General features: G+C 31.0%; 2 protein-coding genes across 8 annotated transcripts in view; one reads left to right on the top strand and one right to left on the bottom strand.

Moving 5' to 3' along the window:
- The window catches only part of LOC132945886 (ras-related protein Rab-37), a 29,231-nt gene extending 24,241 nt beyond the window's left edge, over nucleotides 1–4,990 (bottom strand). For 2 of the 7 annotated variants that reach the window (XM_061015692.1, XM_061015691.1), the window contains exon 1: nucleotides 4,786–4,938. In XM_061015692.1, coding sequence (XP_060871675.1) covers nucleotides 4,786–4,809 — 24 coding nt within the window. In that variant the 5' untranslated portion in view covers nucleotides 4,810–4,938. Of the gene's footprint in view, nucleotides 1–74; nucleotides 876–4,785; nucleotides 4,939–4,964 lie in introns of those variants that run through there. The other 5 variants (XM_061015690.1, XM_061015694.1, XM_061015689.1 and 2 more) reach the window with 5 other exon arrangements.
- A 969-nt stretch (nucleotides 4,991–5,959) lies between these two features.
- On the top strand, nucleotides 5,960–12,605 carry LOC132945885 (chromobox protein homolog 2). The gene is made up of 6 exons (XM_061015688.1): nucleotides 5,960–6,759; nucleotides 8,655–8,698; nucleotides 8,762–8,827; nucleotides 8,926–8,983; nucleotides 9,064–9,238; nucleotides 9,560–12,605. The coding sequence occupies exons 1-6, from the start codon at nucleotides 6,706–6,708 to the stop codon at nucleotides 10,411–10,413; spliced, it is 1,251 nt and encodes a 416-aa protein (XP_060871671.1). The 5' UTR covers nucleotides 5,960–6,705; the 3' UTR covers nucleotides 10,414–12,605.
- The last annotated feature ends 4,204 nt before the right edge of the window (nucleotides 12,606–16,809 follow it).

Here is a 16,809-nt window from a genome sequence, read left to right as displayed (position 1 = left end):
AACATCTGGCTATGAATTGTATTTAAGCATCGGTTTATATAGATTAAACGTATCGTATTATTATCATAACTTACCTTTTTCATCATTAAATGTATTTGCGTTGTAGATAATTATCAAGCAATTAAAGTCGAATTGCAATAATTGTTGTGTTTTGGTCGTCGTAAAGGAGGGTAAATACATAATTGAAGAAACATATTTTTCAGATTGTAGCTGATGTTGTCTACAAAAACACTTGTTGTGTTATGAAGAATTTCGAGGAGAAAATATAAAACTGGGGCGAAACAATCAATTTTGGGAGTTTCCCAAACACGGTAGCGCATGCTCTGTTACCTTTTGACCCTTTATATAAGCAACTACTGATACACTTATCATATCAACGCTATATACATCTATTACTAACATATAAATATCTAGTTGTTATATGTTTTAATCGGTAAAAGTTTTACACCGTCAATAACGTATAATTAAATTAATAACTATAATTAGGTAATATAATTAAACTTGATAAAAAATAAACCAATTTAAAAATGAACCTACTCATCGCCATATCGTCACAATGTATAAGTACATATTTTCATTTAAACTCGTTAAGATTTGAGATGTTTATACTTTAAATACGTACTGTTGTTTTTTTTTTTGCGTCACCATAATTTAATTAGCTTACAATCATTATATTATGAATTAGCTATGCTCGCCGGAATTTTCCCAGAGGTATAATTAGGGCAGTTCGGGAGTTTTGAGATTGAAAAATAAAAATTAATGAGTTAAGTACGCGTTAAATTTATAGTTGAATTTTTTTTTATTTTATCCACTGTTTTAGTAAAACTAATAAATAATAATATTATTTATATCATGATTTATATTATTATAAAGTATAAACATAGTAGAATAAATTATATTTAATTTTCTATCAGACGAATTATGTGTTTTTAATTTGTTTATACGATGATACTGATATTACTTAGGTATTTATGTACAATGTGCATTTGCGAATTATTTTTAAGATAATAACAAAAATAATATAGTAGAGAAAGCTTAACAATTCTTTTGTGATGGATGTGCTATGTGCTTTTGTGCATACCACTTTAACTGCACATACTTTTAGAGTAGTTTTTCATGATTCCTATTTTGGAGGATGTCGGCGCAATTTTTATTGTTTCTCCCAGACCCACGTGCATCATACTATAGTAAGTTATATTATGCTTACACATCATTATAACAAATAAAATAAAATGTAATAGAACGGCCAGACCTTCGTTCGTAGAAATCGGACATCCCAATAAAACCATTGTGGCATTGTCACCGACTAAAAGGTACGATCTGTATTATACGACCACTAATTAAGAAATCGGGACCGCACTTGCTACTACATTAGAGCGTAGTCTTATATGGCGCATTGGCGCCAAAGAAAAGGACTGGTCAAAAAAGGTCTTTGCCGCCGAAGAGAAATCTAGTTCCGGGATGCACAAAAACCTTTGATAAAATCGTTTGCAGCATATCTGTGTCGTCGCTTTTATCAGTGCATGAGCACCAATCATCTAAGTAACAACCTTCCTAGTTCCTATGCCGAATTCTAATATGAGGGACAAGTGACAACTGGACTACTTGTGACGAGCATTGTGTTTATTATTTCGATTTATGTTTTTTGAAGTATTACTTTGTGTCACCTAAAACTGCTACAGCATAACCCAGAGATATCTGCGAGTCAAGTAAGGCATTTAATATAATATTTTATATTAATTGCAGATATTATATTATGAGTATTTTTTACACACAATTATTGTACCGTGTATTTGATCAAATTCTCGAATACACTATCTAAAAAGCCTTCCGAACACCTGGAGAGAAAATAGCGTAATTATTTTTATATTTGCATCTGATATTATTCTCCAGCACTAATAAGTGTAGAGAATCATACAGGTTCTTAATATCCGATTTTAATATAACTATCGACAAGAGTCGTTTTTATATATTTATCTTACTTTTACGTTATTACAATACTATACATAAAATGCATTCATCACGTAAAACTATTTTTTTTTATAATTTTTTTATATGATTGCAGAGTAAAATTATAAAGGATAATATTTTTGAGTGTTTGACGTATCGGTTTAATATTTTATTATTATTTGACTAAAATAAAAAATTGGACATTCAAATGGATTTTAAATTGTTTTAAGACATTAAGACAATATTTAGACAAATCGATACGTTATACCCTCATATATTATTCTCTATCATTTTTATAATGAATGATTAGGTACAAAAAAACATAAAAAAAATGATTTTGTGTGAATGCATTTTATCTATATTATTATATAGCGCGTGGGACAGAGACAGAAAACAAACAGTGCGCTTGACATCCTCTTAAGGAAATAAAAATATGTATTATAAATATTATAATAGCACATTTATACGTTTATAAGTGCTATAAAATCAAACACCAAATACAATACCCTATTATTTCCTGCTGCCGATGATGGCTGGTATAATATCAATAAAAAACCATTGATCGTTCTTTATTATCGTTTCTTATTTTTTACGCGTAAAATGTGTGAGGAGGTCTTTTTAAAAATTTGCAACGTAGTCAATCAGTTCTCAAAAAAAAGAAATCACACTCGGCATTTTCTGCCCATTATAGTGGTGCCCCTGCGCGTGCAGTAATTATATATAAATATTATATGTTTGTATGGAATAAATAAATAGAAGCAGCCAGATCGGTTAGGTAGGTATGGTAGACAAGTTGGGGGCTTGGATAGTGTAAAAAAAAAAAAAGGCGTTTATAAAAAATACTAATTATGTACCTATATAATATATAGGTACATTGAATAGTTGCTCTTGGCCCGTACTCCGTATACAATGTTATATACATATTATTATATTGTTATCGCCCCCTACATGCCACATCTTTGGTCTTAAGAAGACCATTTTTTTGTTAATGTTCTCGTATCGTGTTATTATTATTTTACGGACGTCCTGCTGACCGTCGCCGCCGCCGCATCGGTTGGCGGTGAAATTTCATTGGGTGTCCGTCCGGCCGTCGCGACTCGCGACAACAGTTGATTAGACACCGGGCGGCAACGGGCAGAGCGGCAGATGTTCCGGCACGTGAACAGCTTGCGTTTTGTCTGCCACGCCGGTACGGCTGCCTTCGGCCAGGACGATGTTCACACCGGCCGCGGCGGCGTCGAAGGAACCATAATATATATTATATATTATAATATTTTATAAACCGCGGGTGGCTGGTCCCGATAAATCAATATCACTACTCGCACAATAACAATATTAAATGTATATACATCGATATAATATTATGACGTTTATCGTCTCGGATGGTACATAATAACATCGTGATATTTTTTACCTAATTGATATTATAATATTTTTATAATATTATTATGATGTACAATTGCAGCGTTTGATCACCGTAGGTAACGCGCAAAACAGTCGTTAAAATTAAATCCGGTTTGGTTCGCGAGTTTAATGCGCCAAGAACGGTCGGGGGATGGTTGGACGGGTAACAACTAACAGGGGAGCCCCCGAATACAATGGCAAAATGTCTTATTATTGTCGTACACTCGTCGTACCCATAATTGTAAGTATATAATATTATAATATCATATTATATATTTATAGGTAGGTAGGTAGGTACCTCCTATACAGCTGCTGTGCTTAGAACGTGCCCTTCGAGACGGATTGCTAACGACGGCGGCGGCGGTGGCGGTAGGTACCTAAATAAATTATTAAACTACAAGAAGAACGATGATAACTCATATACACGCGCGCTCGCTCCGAGGGTTTCATCTGTCCTTTTCAGCCCCTACCGAATGGCGACCCTTCACCGCCGGCGCCCGTCTTAACTAACCGGAGGGAAGAAGGTTTATAATATTATTATTATGCGTGCGTACGTGCATTGTATTATTGTATTGTATGAGCGCCGAAAAACTGAGACACATCTGCAGCTGCCCTCGTTACAGACTTGTTGTACACCACGAGGCTTGCTGCAGCGACGACGATGCGCGCGCGTATACCTACGACCGAGTGCAGCAGTCTCGGCGTTGCAATAGCCACCAGCCTACTGTGCATACTGCACTAATATATTATTAAATATAAATGACGACGCATACGCATACGGTTAGGCAGTGGCGTAGTTTAGATCTCTATTAGGGGAGGTCTAGTAAAAAAATATAATTTGTATAACTTTTGTACAATTATACTTATTGTAACTTATTATATATAACATTTTTATCAAATTTTTATTTATATTTATTGAACTTTAAGACTTTATGGTACTTATAACATGATATTATTATTGCGTCTCCAAGTCCAACCTAAAACTTTAATTTCTCTTGGACATTTTTTTTAGAATAGCGGTGAATATTTTCTTTTCTACATTGTCATAGATACGGCAAAAATATTGCAATATTGCAAAAATATGGCCGATGTCACGGGGGAAGGCTACTTTGCACACACACACCCCCCCCCCCCCCCCCCCCTACCCCTTAAAGTTAGGTATGACGTCGCAACGTGACCGACATGGGCGCAACTGGGATATTTTAGCAGTTACAGCCGTTACAGGCGTTGGAGTTCGAGAAGATCAAACTATCAAAGTTCAAAATAAACCATAGGAACCCTCACCCTCTTCACCGACGTAATTAAAAATAGTTCTCAAAAATAACAATACAACTATTATTTATTTCTAAAGTAAACACATTAATTGATATTTTAAATAATTGTACACACTAATCTTATTCGATAATTTCGTGTTTATTGGTTATACTATACCTCTAGATCAGCGGTTCCCAACATTTTTAGTTATGCGGACCACCAATTTTGTAAAAAAATCTTTGAGGCCCACTAGTAGCACACCTACGTATGCATATAATATATATATATACATTTATATACATCTATACGTAAATTATTAGAAATAAAAGAATTAAAAATAGTATGTAGTAACTCACAGTAGACATAACGACGCATAAACACTCAACCACTGTCGCGGAATAACTAGTCAAACGAAAACGAAATACCGATTAAGTTTATCGCAAAATAAAATACGATAAAAATGACAAACAGGAACCAATTATAATATAATTTATTTATAAATATTATTATAACCAGAAATACAATGAGGTATATAATGAAAATATATATATATTAATATAATTTAATATTATTTGGTTCACGGCCCAGTACCACGCTGCTCTAGATCACTAGAAGAATCACTCTAGAACAGAGGCGTAGCCAGGAATTTTGTAAGGGGGGGCTAAGTCTCACAAAAAAATACAAATACAATATACAATATTATATTGATCTTGATAAAATTCACAGTCAACACAGTCAATGGAGGCCGGAGGGGGATATAGCCCCCTTAGCCCCCCTGGCTACGCCACTGCTCTAGAATCTATTTTGTGATACGGTCGATCTCGCGTACATTTTATTTATCCTCATACAACTTACAAGAAAAATAACCAATGGGAAATGAAATAAAATATTGTCGTGCGTCTCGTTGTATTTCTGGAAAAATTGGGATATTACAACCATTTACATTCAAAATATTAGTAAATATATTGTATCAATATAATGTATGCGATATTATATAGTTATTGATTATTATACTCATTGAACCCGTCATGACGTGACAAAGTATTTTTTACAAGGACTTGGTTTAAATTCCAAGAGGGGGCTAATGCAGAAATAATATAATAATATTAGGTAGATATATTATAACACTGTAAAAGTGTACTGCCGGCGCGGCGGCGCCGCGACGGGCGTGTTGCGAAAACCAGTTTGCGTCGGATTCGCGCGAATATCCGTCGCAATCTCCTTGGCACCGTCCGTCCACCCGTCCACCCGCCACCTAACCGGCCAGCCGAGGATAGGTACGCGGCGACATAGAAAACAGATTAGAGACAGCACCGCCCAAAACGGTTGTCGACGACGTCAGTCGTAACACAGAGTCACAGAACAATAATCCGTTCGGTCGTCGTCGGCGTGTCGCTTTAGCTGCTAGCGAAACCGAAAAACAAACGTTTCAACGACGGGGCATCGATATAAAATATTGTATTGTAATATCGCGTGAACCGTCTCCCGCGCAGCATACAAACCAATCGTAGGGTATATTATAATACAACAACACGTCTGCTATCGTTGCCGTGCGTGTTAAAAAACATAATACTTTTTTATTTTATTTTCCGGTTTCGAAACGTGGTGGCCGCGGCACACACCGGATACGGTTGGTCACACCGCATTTTACGTTGTGATTCGCGTGCGTGTGCGTGCGACGTAAATATTTGTTGTGTTTACATGTTATTACTTATTATTATTTTTCGTGTCGAAACCGAATAATTGCTATGGACCGTCCGCCGTGTACGGTATTTCGCCGTCCGTAAACATCGTTTAATATTGTTATTTTATTTAATCTTTTAGGTGTACACATGTAGAATTTTTTTATTTTGAAATTTCGTTATTTTTTTTTTTTATGATTATTACTGAACTTAACTTTGCCGCCGCCGCTGACCGTTGCCGACCGTCACCAGGAGGAGGACGTCCGTCAACGTCGCCGTCACTACCGCTGTCGTCGTCGCCGTCGCCGTTAACCGTTTGCCGCGTCCGTCGTCGTCGTCGTCGCCGCGCGTGTCCGTCGACCCACGTAACTTTTGCCGTTTGTCGGTCACGTAGTGTGCACGATAATCTTCACCAATGGGGGACCGGGTGTACGCGGCCGAAAAGCTCATGAAGAAGCGTGTCAGAAAGGTGAGTCTACCTCGTCCTCCTCCTACGCGGGAGACACGTCTCGTCCTCGCGGCCTACCCAACATCAACTTTTGATAACGGCTTGCGCGCCCTTTTTTTCCCGGTTTACTTCTTTTTGAACTTCTATGCCAGACAGGTCGATCTGGCCTCGGCCACGATTCTCCCATTACTTTCGTATCAAACTTACGAACTTTCGGTAACCCATTTTTGTGTCATCGGGTCGTGTCTGTACCCTGGTTGATAACCCGTTCTGGGTATACCTTTTAATATTTGAACGACACAGGTTTCGAGCCCTCGTCGACCTGTCTAGGATCGTTTCGTTGTTAAAGTTAATTGGGTCAGATTCTAAAATTTCCGGAAGTTTTCATATCTAAGGGCTTTAATAGTGCCTTTGTAATGGTTTACGAATAGTGTTTTAAATTCACGTGTTTTAAATTCAAACAATCATTTTTTTCAACTCTACATTAGGTACCCATATTTTAGACAGATAAATCAGGAATAATATACCTATAGCTATTCTCATACATATTAGAAAGTAAATCCTGATAACTTGGTCAGTGGATATTTGTCCAATATTTTGAATTTAATCTTTGTTAGAACATCTCTTAAAGATCATTTAGGTAACTACCTATCTATTTTAGGTGTTTATCTTAAAAAATGATGACCCAACATCAAGCGGTCTAAATTAGATACATATTTAAACCAAATAATTTGTTGATTTTCAATCAGCTACAGTGGTTTGATTCTGAGTTTGAGTGTAGTCTCAGTGCTGCAACCAGGTAGGGTAGGCATATCGGGCCAGTAGCTATGAACTATTCCAACCGGCTGTAAAGCTTATAAATATAAACTCCTATTGTATTGTTGATTTTGAAAGAACCCAAAATGATTCTGTTAATTGTGCCACATAGACTGTAGGTACCTATGTACAATTTTATGTTCCTTGGTACATATTTTTTTAAGGGTATGCTAGAAATTTTGTATTTCAGATAGGTAAATGGAGGGAAAATGTTGGTTGGAACCTTCCACTAATTATGAATTCTAATCATTTTCTTCTTTGAATTTTTGATTTCTGTTATAAATCTTTAAAATATATCATATTGACTTATTATCTACCTATACGCCATGATTTTCATCATGAGCTTAATATGTAGGTAGGTAGTTAATACTTATTTTAAAAGCTATCCATTGTTTGATAATATAGCATGTGTTTGGTATTTTTCATCTCGATTTTAATTTAATTTATATTTATAGTCTATGCTACTAAGTATAAAATCTGAATAAGAAAAATATTTAATTTAAAAACGTAATTTTATACTAGCAATTTTAAATATTACTAAATTTTAATATATAATAATTTATACTACATAATACAACCAATAACAAAGTTTCTGATAGGTATACCACTCGGTATACTGTGTCACTACAGACAACCTGTTAGACAGGCAGTCTGCTATGTATTTTTCTAAATAAAAGTTGTTCTATCTGGTATATAATAGACTTTATCTTCATCTTATTTAAGGTTTTCCACACCCAACTAACGTATATTGGGTAGGTATACCAAGGTAATATGTGAATAGTAGATTTTATATTTTTATTAACGTATTTTCACACAAATCTAACATAAAATACATTCATACAGAGTGATTTTGTAAGTTTTATTCAAAATATTCCAAATTGTATATTTTATCAGTTTTATGAACTCTTTAAGAGACTTTCCTCCCAAACTTTTTTCCTGAATGCATTTTTCCGTTCCTAATTTTTATGACTGATTTTTGAAATTAAATTTTAAACCAAATTATATGTATAATATTTAAGTTCTTAATTGAAACTGTGTTAATGTTGTTATTATTTATGTCATGTGTACTTATTAGTGTTAATATTTGTGTATATTTTTAGGGCAGAGTTGAATATCATGTAAAATGGAAAGGATGGACACCTAAGTATGTTTCATAAATATAAAATTATTTAATCTTGATATTAAAATTAATTTTAAATATATTTAGGCACAATACTTGGGAACCCGAAGAAAATATTATTGACACCAGGCTTATTGATATTTTTGAGCAAAGGTATTTATTTATTTTTTATTTGTATGAAAATACTTTAGATACCTTAAAATGTATTAAACTCTTCATATACCTGTGTATCATATGTATATTTTTTTTAGTCAAACCCGTACAGATAATACTTCTCATAAACGAGGTCCTAAAAGAAAAACACAAACTGTAAGTTATCAAAAACAAAATCGGGAGTTTTGTTAGGTATAATGCATAGGTATTTAATTTGTATACTTGGAAAATTCCAGGCACATACTGAAACACCAACTACAGAACCTATCCGGAGTGACTATGAAGATGAAACTGCCGATGGTGATGTACCTGATTATAACAGCCAAGACGAAGCTGAAGTGCTTCCAGAGTTTACTAATGGGGCACCTTTATTACCTAGACATGACGATGACACAGAAGAAGATAAAACAAGTAATTATTAAACTTTCTTATAATGCTTATACAATATACCTACATATTTTTAGAATTTGTAGATAATGCTTTGATTTAGAGTTTAGTTCATAATTAATGAATTATGTTATAAAAAGGTATAAAATTTAAAATATTTTTTTCAATACTAAATTTACCTTTCGTTTACTTACTGTAGGCTAGAGCACAAACATTAAAAATGTTTCAGATGTACTCAAATAAAATACCTACAATTTTTATTAAATAAGATTATATATAAAAAGTTATAAATTACTTTTTGTTTGTCCAAAAATAGATTTTCTAATTTTTTTTATGTTAACACAGTTGATGATGATTCATTGGCAGAAATGCCAAAGTTAAACGCAGCTGTAAAGGTTGAAGTGAAAGATGAAAAAATAAGTGAAGAAAAAAAGACACCAGTCATAGAAGTCAATGATACACGAGAAGAAGAAAAGTTAGTTCCGGTGGTGAAACCGGCACCTTCACTTGTAGTTCCATCTACGCCGAAGCAGTCTTCCAAATCCCCTCCACCTTTACCTAAACCTCATAAAGTGAAACGCAAAGCAGAGGTTTTATCTAAAGAATCTGGTAAAGTTGGTGTTACTATAACTACCAGTCCTCCTGTGACAGATTCTAAAGTGCCTAAATTACAATCTCCTCCCAATATTCAAAACACCAATAGTTTGCCTCCAGTAGTACCTACTCAAGATGGTGGAAGAACTCCTAAAAGAAAAACGTCAGAACATGCGGTCCCCGCAGTTTTGACAAATCAAGTTTCTCCAGCTCCAGAAAATCAACATTTAACACTGACGGCCATACTTCAAAGTACTCCAACAAGTGTAAAGTCAAGAGACACTTTAGCTGCAGCTGCTCCCATCAGTTCTCGAACATCTGGAGAACCGGCTAGGCCACAGGAGGATGCTGCAACTGCTGTAACTCAAGGAGCTGGAGGTCAACATCAAGTACTAGATACAGCATCTGTTGCTGAAACTCCTACTCAGCGTTTACAGTACAAGACAATACTGGCAAACCCTGGACCAGAGTATTGGCTTGCGCGCAATCCAGTTGTAGATAATGTTTTTATTACTGATGTGACGGTTAATTTGAACACTGTGACAATAAGGGAATGTAAAACAGAAAAAGGATTTTTTAAATCTAGTGTTGAAACTAGAATTTAATTAAATTTATTTTGAGGTTTTATTTAAATAATAATCCTATGGTGTTAGATATAATAATATGGTAGGAGCAATATTTTTCTTTATGGCTAGTAAATATATAGTTATAACAGTTATTAGTAAAATATAAATATATTTTTAAAACTATATATATGTATATATATACATACAGGGTGATTGATGAAGCTGTGTTTCAAGCACTGAATAATATATTATACATATTGAAACAATGAGAAGTTATTTGTTTGGATGGTTTTTTATGCTGTGTTATCATCTCATAATATGAGATTATCTATAATTTTGTAATTTAAGTGACATTCAAATATTTTGTATTTTGCTCACTCAATGTTGCGACATGAAGTTTATTGCAAATGTTTTGTCATGTAAACATTTTTATACTTCTGAAATTAAATGTTTTTTTGTCGTTAATTGTTCTTGACAGAATTTATAGGTCTTCCATTTGGACAACCAGAATCTATTTCAGTGATTTATTCAAGCCTATACATCACCCTGTATAGTAAATATAGAAAATTCTTCTAATTGATTTTTGTGAGGTACATAGCTAAACAGATTTACATTTAAAGTTTTTTCCCTAATAGTTTTAATGTCTTTCAATCAGATCTTGATTACAATATTTTTACCTTAATAATGTGAATGTTTATTTTATATTTAAATGATCGATTGAGATCAGTCCTATGTGCTTAAAAATAAGTACAAACGATGCCTCAAATTCTTCCCTAATATATTCTAAGAGTCAATTTGAAATATAACAGTATTTATAGATTACCTAATAATAATTAATATTATAATGAACCACTTGATTTTTAATTATGGATTATAAGTTTATTTAATATTGTGTATGTCATATTTTTTAAGTTTTAATTGTATTATCGTGTATTAACTCAACATATGTGTTATTGATTTCCTCTATTAGTGAGTTTACAAAAACAATTTTATCCAAACCAAATGATCTCTAGTTTATCATAAATTTTGTTTATATACATACTATAATATACATGCTGATGCAAAATAAAATTATATATTCCAAGCTTAATTTAAAGTGTTACAGTTATAACAATTGTTGAAAATCCAAGTTAAATAAATATTATAGTCTAAATTCTTCTTCTAAAATGGTATAGGGGAATCAAATTAATTTCCAATAATCTGAAATCTAATTAAAAAAAAAAAAAAAAAACGATAAAATGAATTTCTTGTACATTATATTTTCTTCTAGTTAAATACTATTTATGATTATTTATAAGTGTTATTTGTTGTTTAAACTATGTTTCTCTTCATTGCTTTTCCTCTTTACACTTATTAATTTATTATTTTACCTAACATTTTTTTAACATTATTATTTGTATTATTATCATTATTATTATCATCATAATATTATGATTATGATTGCACGTTAATTACACCATAATTTTTAGCACCCGATATTCAAAAAAATTCAAAGTAGTATTTTTATTTTGTTTGAGGATTGTGCCGTACTATTACTTTGTTAATTTTTTTTTTTTATTGTTTCATGGGAGATACGGTACACTTCCTTAACAAATGAATAGTAAATAAGTTCTAACATTCAACAGTTAATTTATAATTATTGTGTTTATTTGATTATTTTAGTTAAGTTTTAAATAACAATTTACGTAACTGTATCACTGGTTGATTTACGTAGGTATTATTAAAAATTAAATATAATATGCTTCGTTTCGTTTAAGTTTTCACATGGAAAAAAATATTGTGTCCAACTGTCTTTATGATCTTATGTAAGACACATTGTGGTTTATTTTAAACTTTAATTTTTATTTGTTCAATATCTTAACTATTATTGACTGTATACAAAATTCCCCAAAAACCAAAACTAATGCACCTTAATGCCGTTCTCTATTTTATACCCATCTCTCTAGTCATGGCCGGTCTTTTCTAATTGAAATGAATGTATTGTTTTTTTTTCTATGAAAATGTAACGTTTTATTGTTATTAATTATTGTGAATTTTGATGCAAAAGTATTAATTACAGGACACGATATTATAAGTGGCATATTTTTGTGTTGCAATATTTACATAGTAGGAGTTTTACTATAGTTATATGTGCCTTTGTAATAAATGTCAAGGATGTTTAAATAATTTTTTGTTTTTATTTTTTTAACTTTGGTCTTTGGTTTTCATGAATAAATGGAATAAATATTGAATGTCAATGTTCTGTAACGATGTTCCAGAGAAGTTTTCAATTAATTTTCCACGATTTTGTTGAAAACAAAACAAATTTTTCCTCTCAATATTTATATTCAACAGTATCATCCAATTATCAAAATGTTCTCGGTTGTATTTAATATATAAAAAAATGGTATATAGCTTAAAAAAATGTTTGTATTTTAATTGAGATATTTTTTATGAGTGTTGGTTTTATTATGTATGGACATTAAAACTACTTTGCTAAAGGTTAGGTAATTTTATGAATAAGGCTTATCGACATTTGACATAATTACATGTTCATAAGTGTTAACCAATTAAACCAAATATTAAATGATCCAAGACTTTTTTGAGTTCCAACTTCCAAGTTAGGTATTAACTTATCCTGACTAAAATAAGTAAGGATTGTGACTTAACACCACTAATTAAGATATGTGTGATATGTCTTAATTTGTGCTCAATACTTAGTAACAGTATAAGTAAAGCCAAATGCACTTTGCTATAAAATAGTTTTATTCAGTGCCAGATAAATTACAGGTGCAACATTGCACTGGAGCTCTGTCGCTTTGGAATAGATGGTCGCCCGATATTATTATACTATGCATATCAAAGTATCATAAATTGAATATTTTATATACTGTTGAACTTTATTATGTATATCATAGCACATATGCACTACTAGACAAATACTTTTGGAGTTGTACAAATTTTACAGAGGGATACAAAATTGTACAGGGTCGTAAAGAATTTCCAGACCCTTAACTCTGTATAATATATAATGTATATAATGTACACTGTATAATTTCAAATGTATATTTATGTGCATCATGTTAATATGAGTGAAACAGTAACAGATTAAAACAATAAAACTATCACAATTATTTTAACATAATTTTTTGTCCAGTAAATTATATTTATTTATAACAATTTAACTGTTACCTTGTTTTATAAGTTATAACATATTATAAACAAGGAAACAGTGTAAGCACTCTCACATTCTTAGGCATTAGGCCGTCATGCATCCTGTTGTAGATAAAGAAAAGTGTCGTTATCCTAATTTATTTCTTCAATTTATAAAATAATTGTATTATGATTATTGTTACTCAAATAAGTAATAAGTATTAACTATGTATCTGAGAACAGTTCTATACAGCATTAATCAACATCAATAAGCTAAAGATTATTTTATAATAATATTATGTTATATGCTTATATCTAGGAACATAATACTGAAATACCTATTTCTTATACTCCTCTATTAACATTTAATAGCATAGTTATAGGTCGTACAACAATTTTGTATTTATTGATAATTTTTACTTCAAAATAATTAATATAATATAATAGAAAAAGACTTGTTTTTTGAGGGTTGCAAAAGTCCCCTTTGCCTCTCCCTCCTAGTTGTGCCAATGATGTAAGTACAAAAGAAACATTTTTAATTGGTTTATTTTTTGCTGTTGTAAAGAAATTATTATTATTAAAGTCATAATAGCATAGTATCATATTATTATACAAATCACTAGGTCTGTGGTTCTAGGATGGTATAGGCCTTGACATTACTCAGTACCGTGATGTGATAAACATTTTTTGTTTTTGGTTTTTAAGTTTATGATTTTAATGTTGCTATTTATTTGGATTTAAGTGAGGGTAATTTTGTGTAAAAAGGTTGAGAGCCACTGAACTAGATAATATGTTAGAACTATTACATAGTATAAATGGATTATTTGGAGAGCTAAAGATTTATTATACATTATAATTTATAATATATTTGTTTTTTAATAAAAATAAATAAAATATAAATTAATGGCATTTTTTTTTAAGAGGCCCCAAAATGCTCCAATGCCTAGGGACCCCAGAATTCGAGATTCTGCACTGGTTTCACTCCTAGGTTAAAAAATACATTAATTAAGTATTAGTAAAATTGATGAGAGGGAAGAAACATATTGGAAGACTTGACTAAATTGATATACGCCGCTTTGACCCTATGATGAAAACTGAGGAAATGCCTACACAAATAGATAAAGCATGAAGTTGAGGAAGTCAGATAATATTTGTGGTGGGAGTAGTTCAAGGTCTGTGTACAGGTATAAATTGCATATTTCTATAAGTTTTGTTATAAACAATTCAGGAAGGAGAATATTAGGCACTAATACTATTGAGTATTGTTTATTATCTAATGTGAATAACCTAATGCAATGTCAAAATATCCTAAATTGATCTAAGATTGTACATCTAACATCTTTGATTGAATAGCAATTTAATAAAAAAATGTTCAGAATAACATTAGCAATTGAGGCCATACGTCTATGGAATATGGATATAGTATTTTTTAAAAGCAATATTGTAATAAATATTAACTACTTATTAATAATTATGGAATCTATTTAATTATGTTCAAGAATTATGTTTATAATTATTTTTGGATCAATACAAAGTACAATTACATTAAAAAGTCAAAGGTAAAACTAGAGACCGGATTAATATGCGCTTAAAATCTTGAAAATAAGATGCTTCTAGGCTCTATAATTTCATCAAAATAATCTTTTATATGCAAAAATATTCTTTTTCATAAAAATGTATTAAACACTGAAAAAACAAATAAAAGTAACAGTTTATAAAAATAAACAGTTACATTTAATCTATAATATGGTGATATACTGCCATACCGGTATACCTATATTTAACTGTTGTAACACAAATTTATGAATTCAAAAAATAATAATACTAAAATAAATAATAAAAAATAATTGTATATAATTCAACAGAATAATATTATGTATTAAAATAACTCAAACTTAAATAAATCAGCCTTATGAACTCAGCAAATAATAATAACAAGTTTTAAATAATAAAAATAAAAAATTTTAATTATCTATTAGATTTTTATAAAATATTCAAATTTGAGCCCAATATGGCAATATATTCCTAAAACATGTATTTTACACAAAATATTCTTTTTTATGCACTAACAAATTTTGTATATCAGTTCATAGGTAAATGAATTGTTGAGAAAGCTTATCCAATTGGAGCTACATACTCTCAGTAAAGATGTGTAAAAACATAAAAATCTGGTCTCTAGGTATCACCTATATAAAAAAAGAGTAGCTTAAATATACGGAAGTAATTTATTGATTAAATAATAACCTTACATAATCTGTCTGCAATAAACAATATTAACCATTAATTAAAAACTATAGATAAGTACTATTAAGTAGATATAGGTACTGTTAATTTTTCTTATCCATTAATTTAGTATTTACTTCAATTTATATAAGTAAAAAAAATATAAGTAGCTCAGCAACAAATAGATATGTACTAATCTTAATCTTAAATTATGAATTAAGTTATTTAACTTATTATAATTTATATATTCATGGTACAAATTGACCAGGGCAACAATTTTTATTTATTGTTTTAATTCATTTTAGTTATTAATAAGGTAGGTAATAGTCAATAGGAATAAGGTTTCTAGAAGTTAGAAGAATAAATTATATTTTCATAGAAAATCTTAGTGCACTTTACAAAAAAAAATTATTTAAATAATAATTTTAAGCTTGTCGTTTATTTTTAGGCCCTACATCAAAATAAATGTTTTACTATCCCACCACAGCCCACAGGCACAGGGATATATAATATATAATATTATGTGTGTGCTAGTGTTTTCGTTGGGGATTTTACAATATTCCATGGGTACTTAAGTACTTTGTTATAATATTATAATATTTAATAACAACGTAAAGTTTTTTTTTTCTAATTGGAAGTTTTACAAAATTAAAATAAATTATTACCTAGTAGATACAGTCAACATTCACAGTTTAACAATGACTAGATCAATTTTTAACATCACGTTTTGTTAGGAAATGTCTCTTAATTTATGATAAATTATTATTTATCGTATATATAGATACCTACTTAACTTTAGATTCTTAGCAGATCGATATTGATTTTACAATGGTGGGTGTTTCAATTTTTGTATTTTTTGTGTCTGTGTACACGATAATTTATCTTGTCGAAACAATACTTCGATTTTCATCTTCAGTATCTTTTCCGGTGGGAAAATGAATCTAGTTTGTTAAGTTAGGTCAACATTTTAAATTCAAAACTCGAATTTTTACGGTTTTTGTCAAAATTTATTTTGGTTTTTCGATGTAAATCTTAAAAAAATTACCGTAGTTACATTCAATTTTCATTGACAATATATTA

The sequence above is a fragment of the Metopolophium dirhodum genome, chromosome 5, assembly GCF_019925205.1.
Source record: "Metopolophium dirhodum isolate CAU chromosome 5, ASM1992520v1, whole genome shotgun sequence".
Lineage (NCBI taxonomy): Eukaryota > Metazoa > Arthropoda > Insecta > Hemiptera > Aphididae > Metopolophium > Metopolophium dirhodum.
This window is presented reverse-complemented; position numbering and strand designations above follow the sequence as displayed.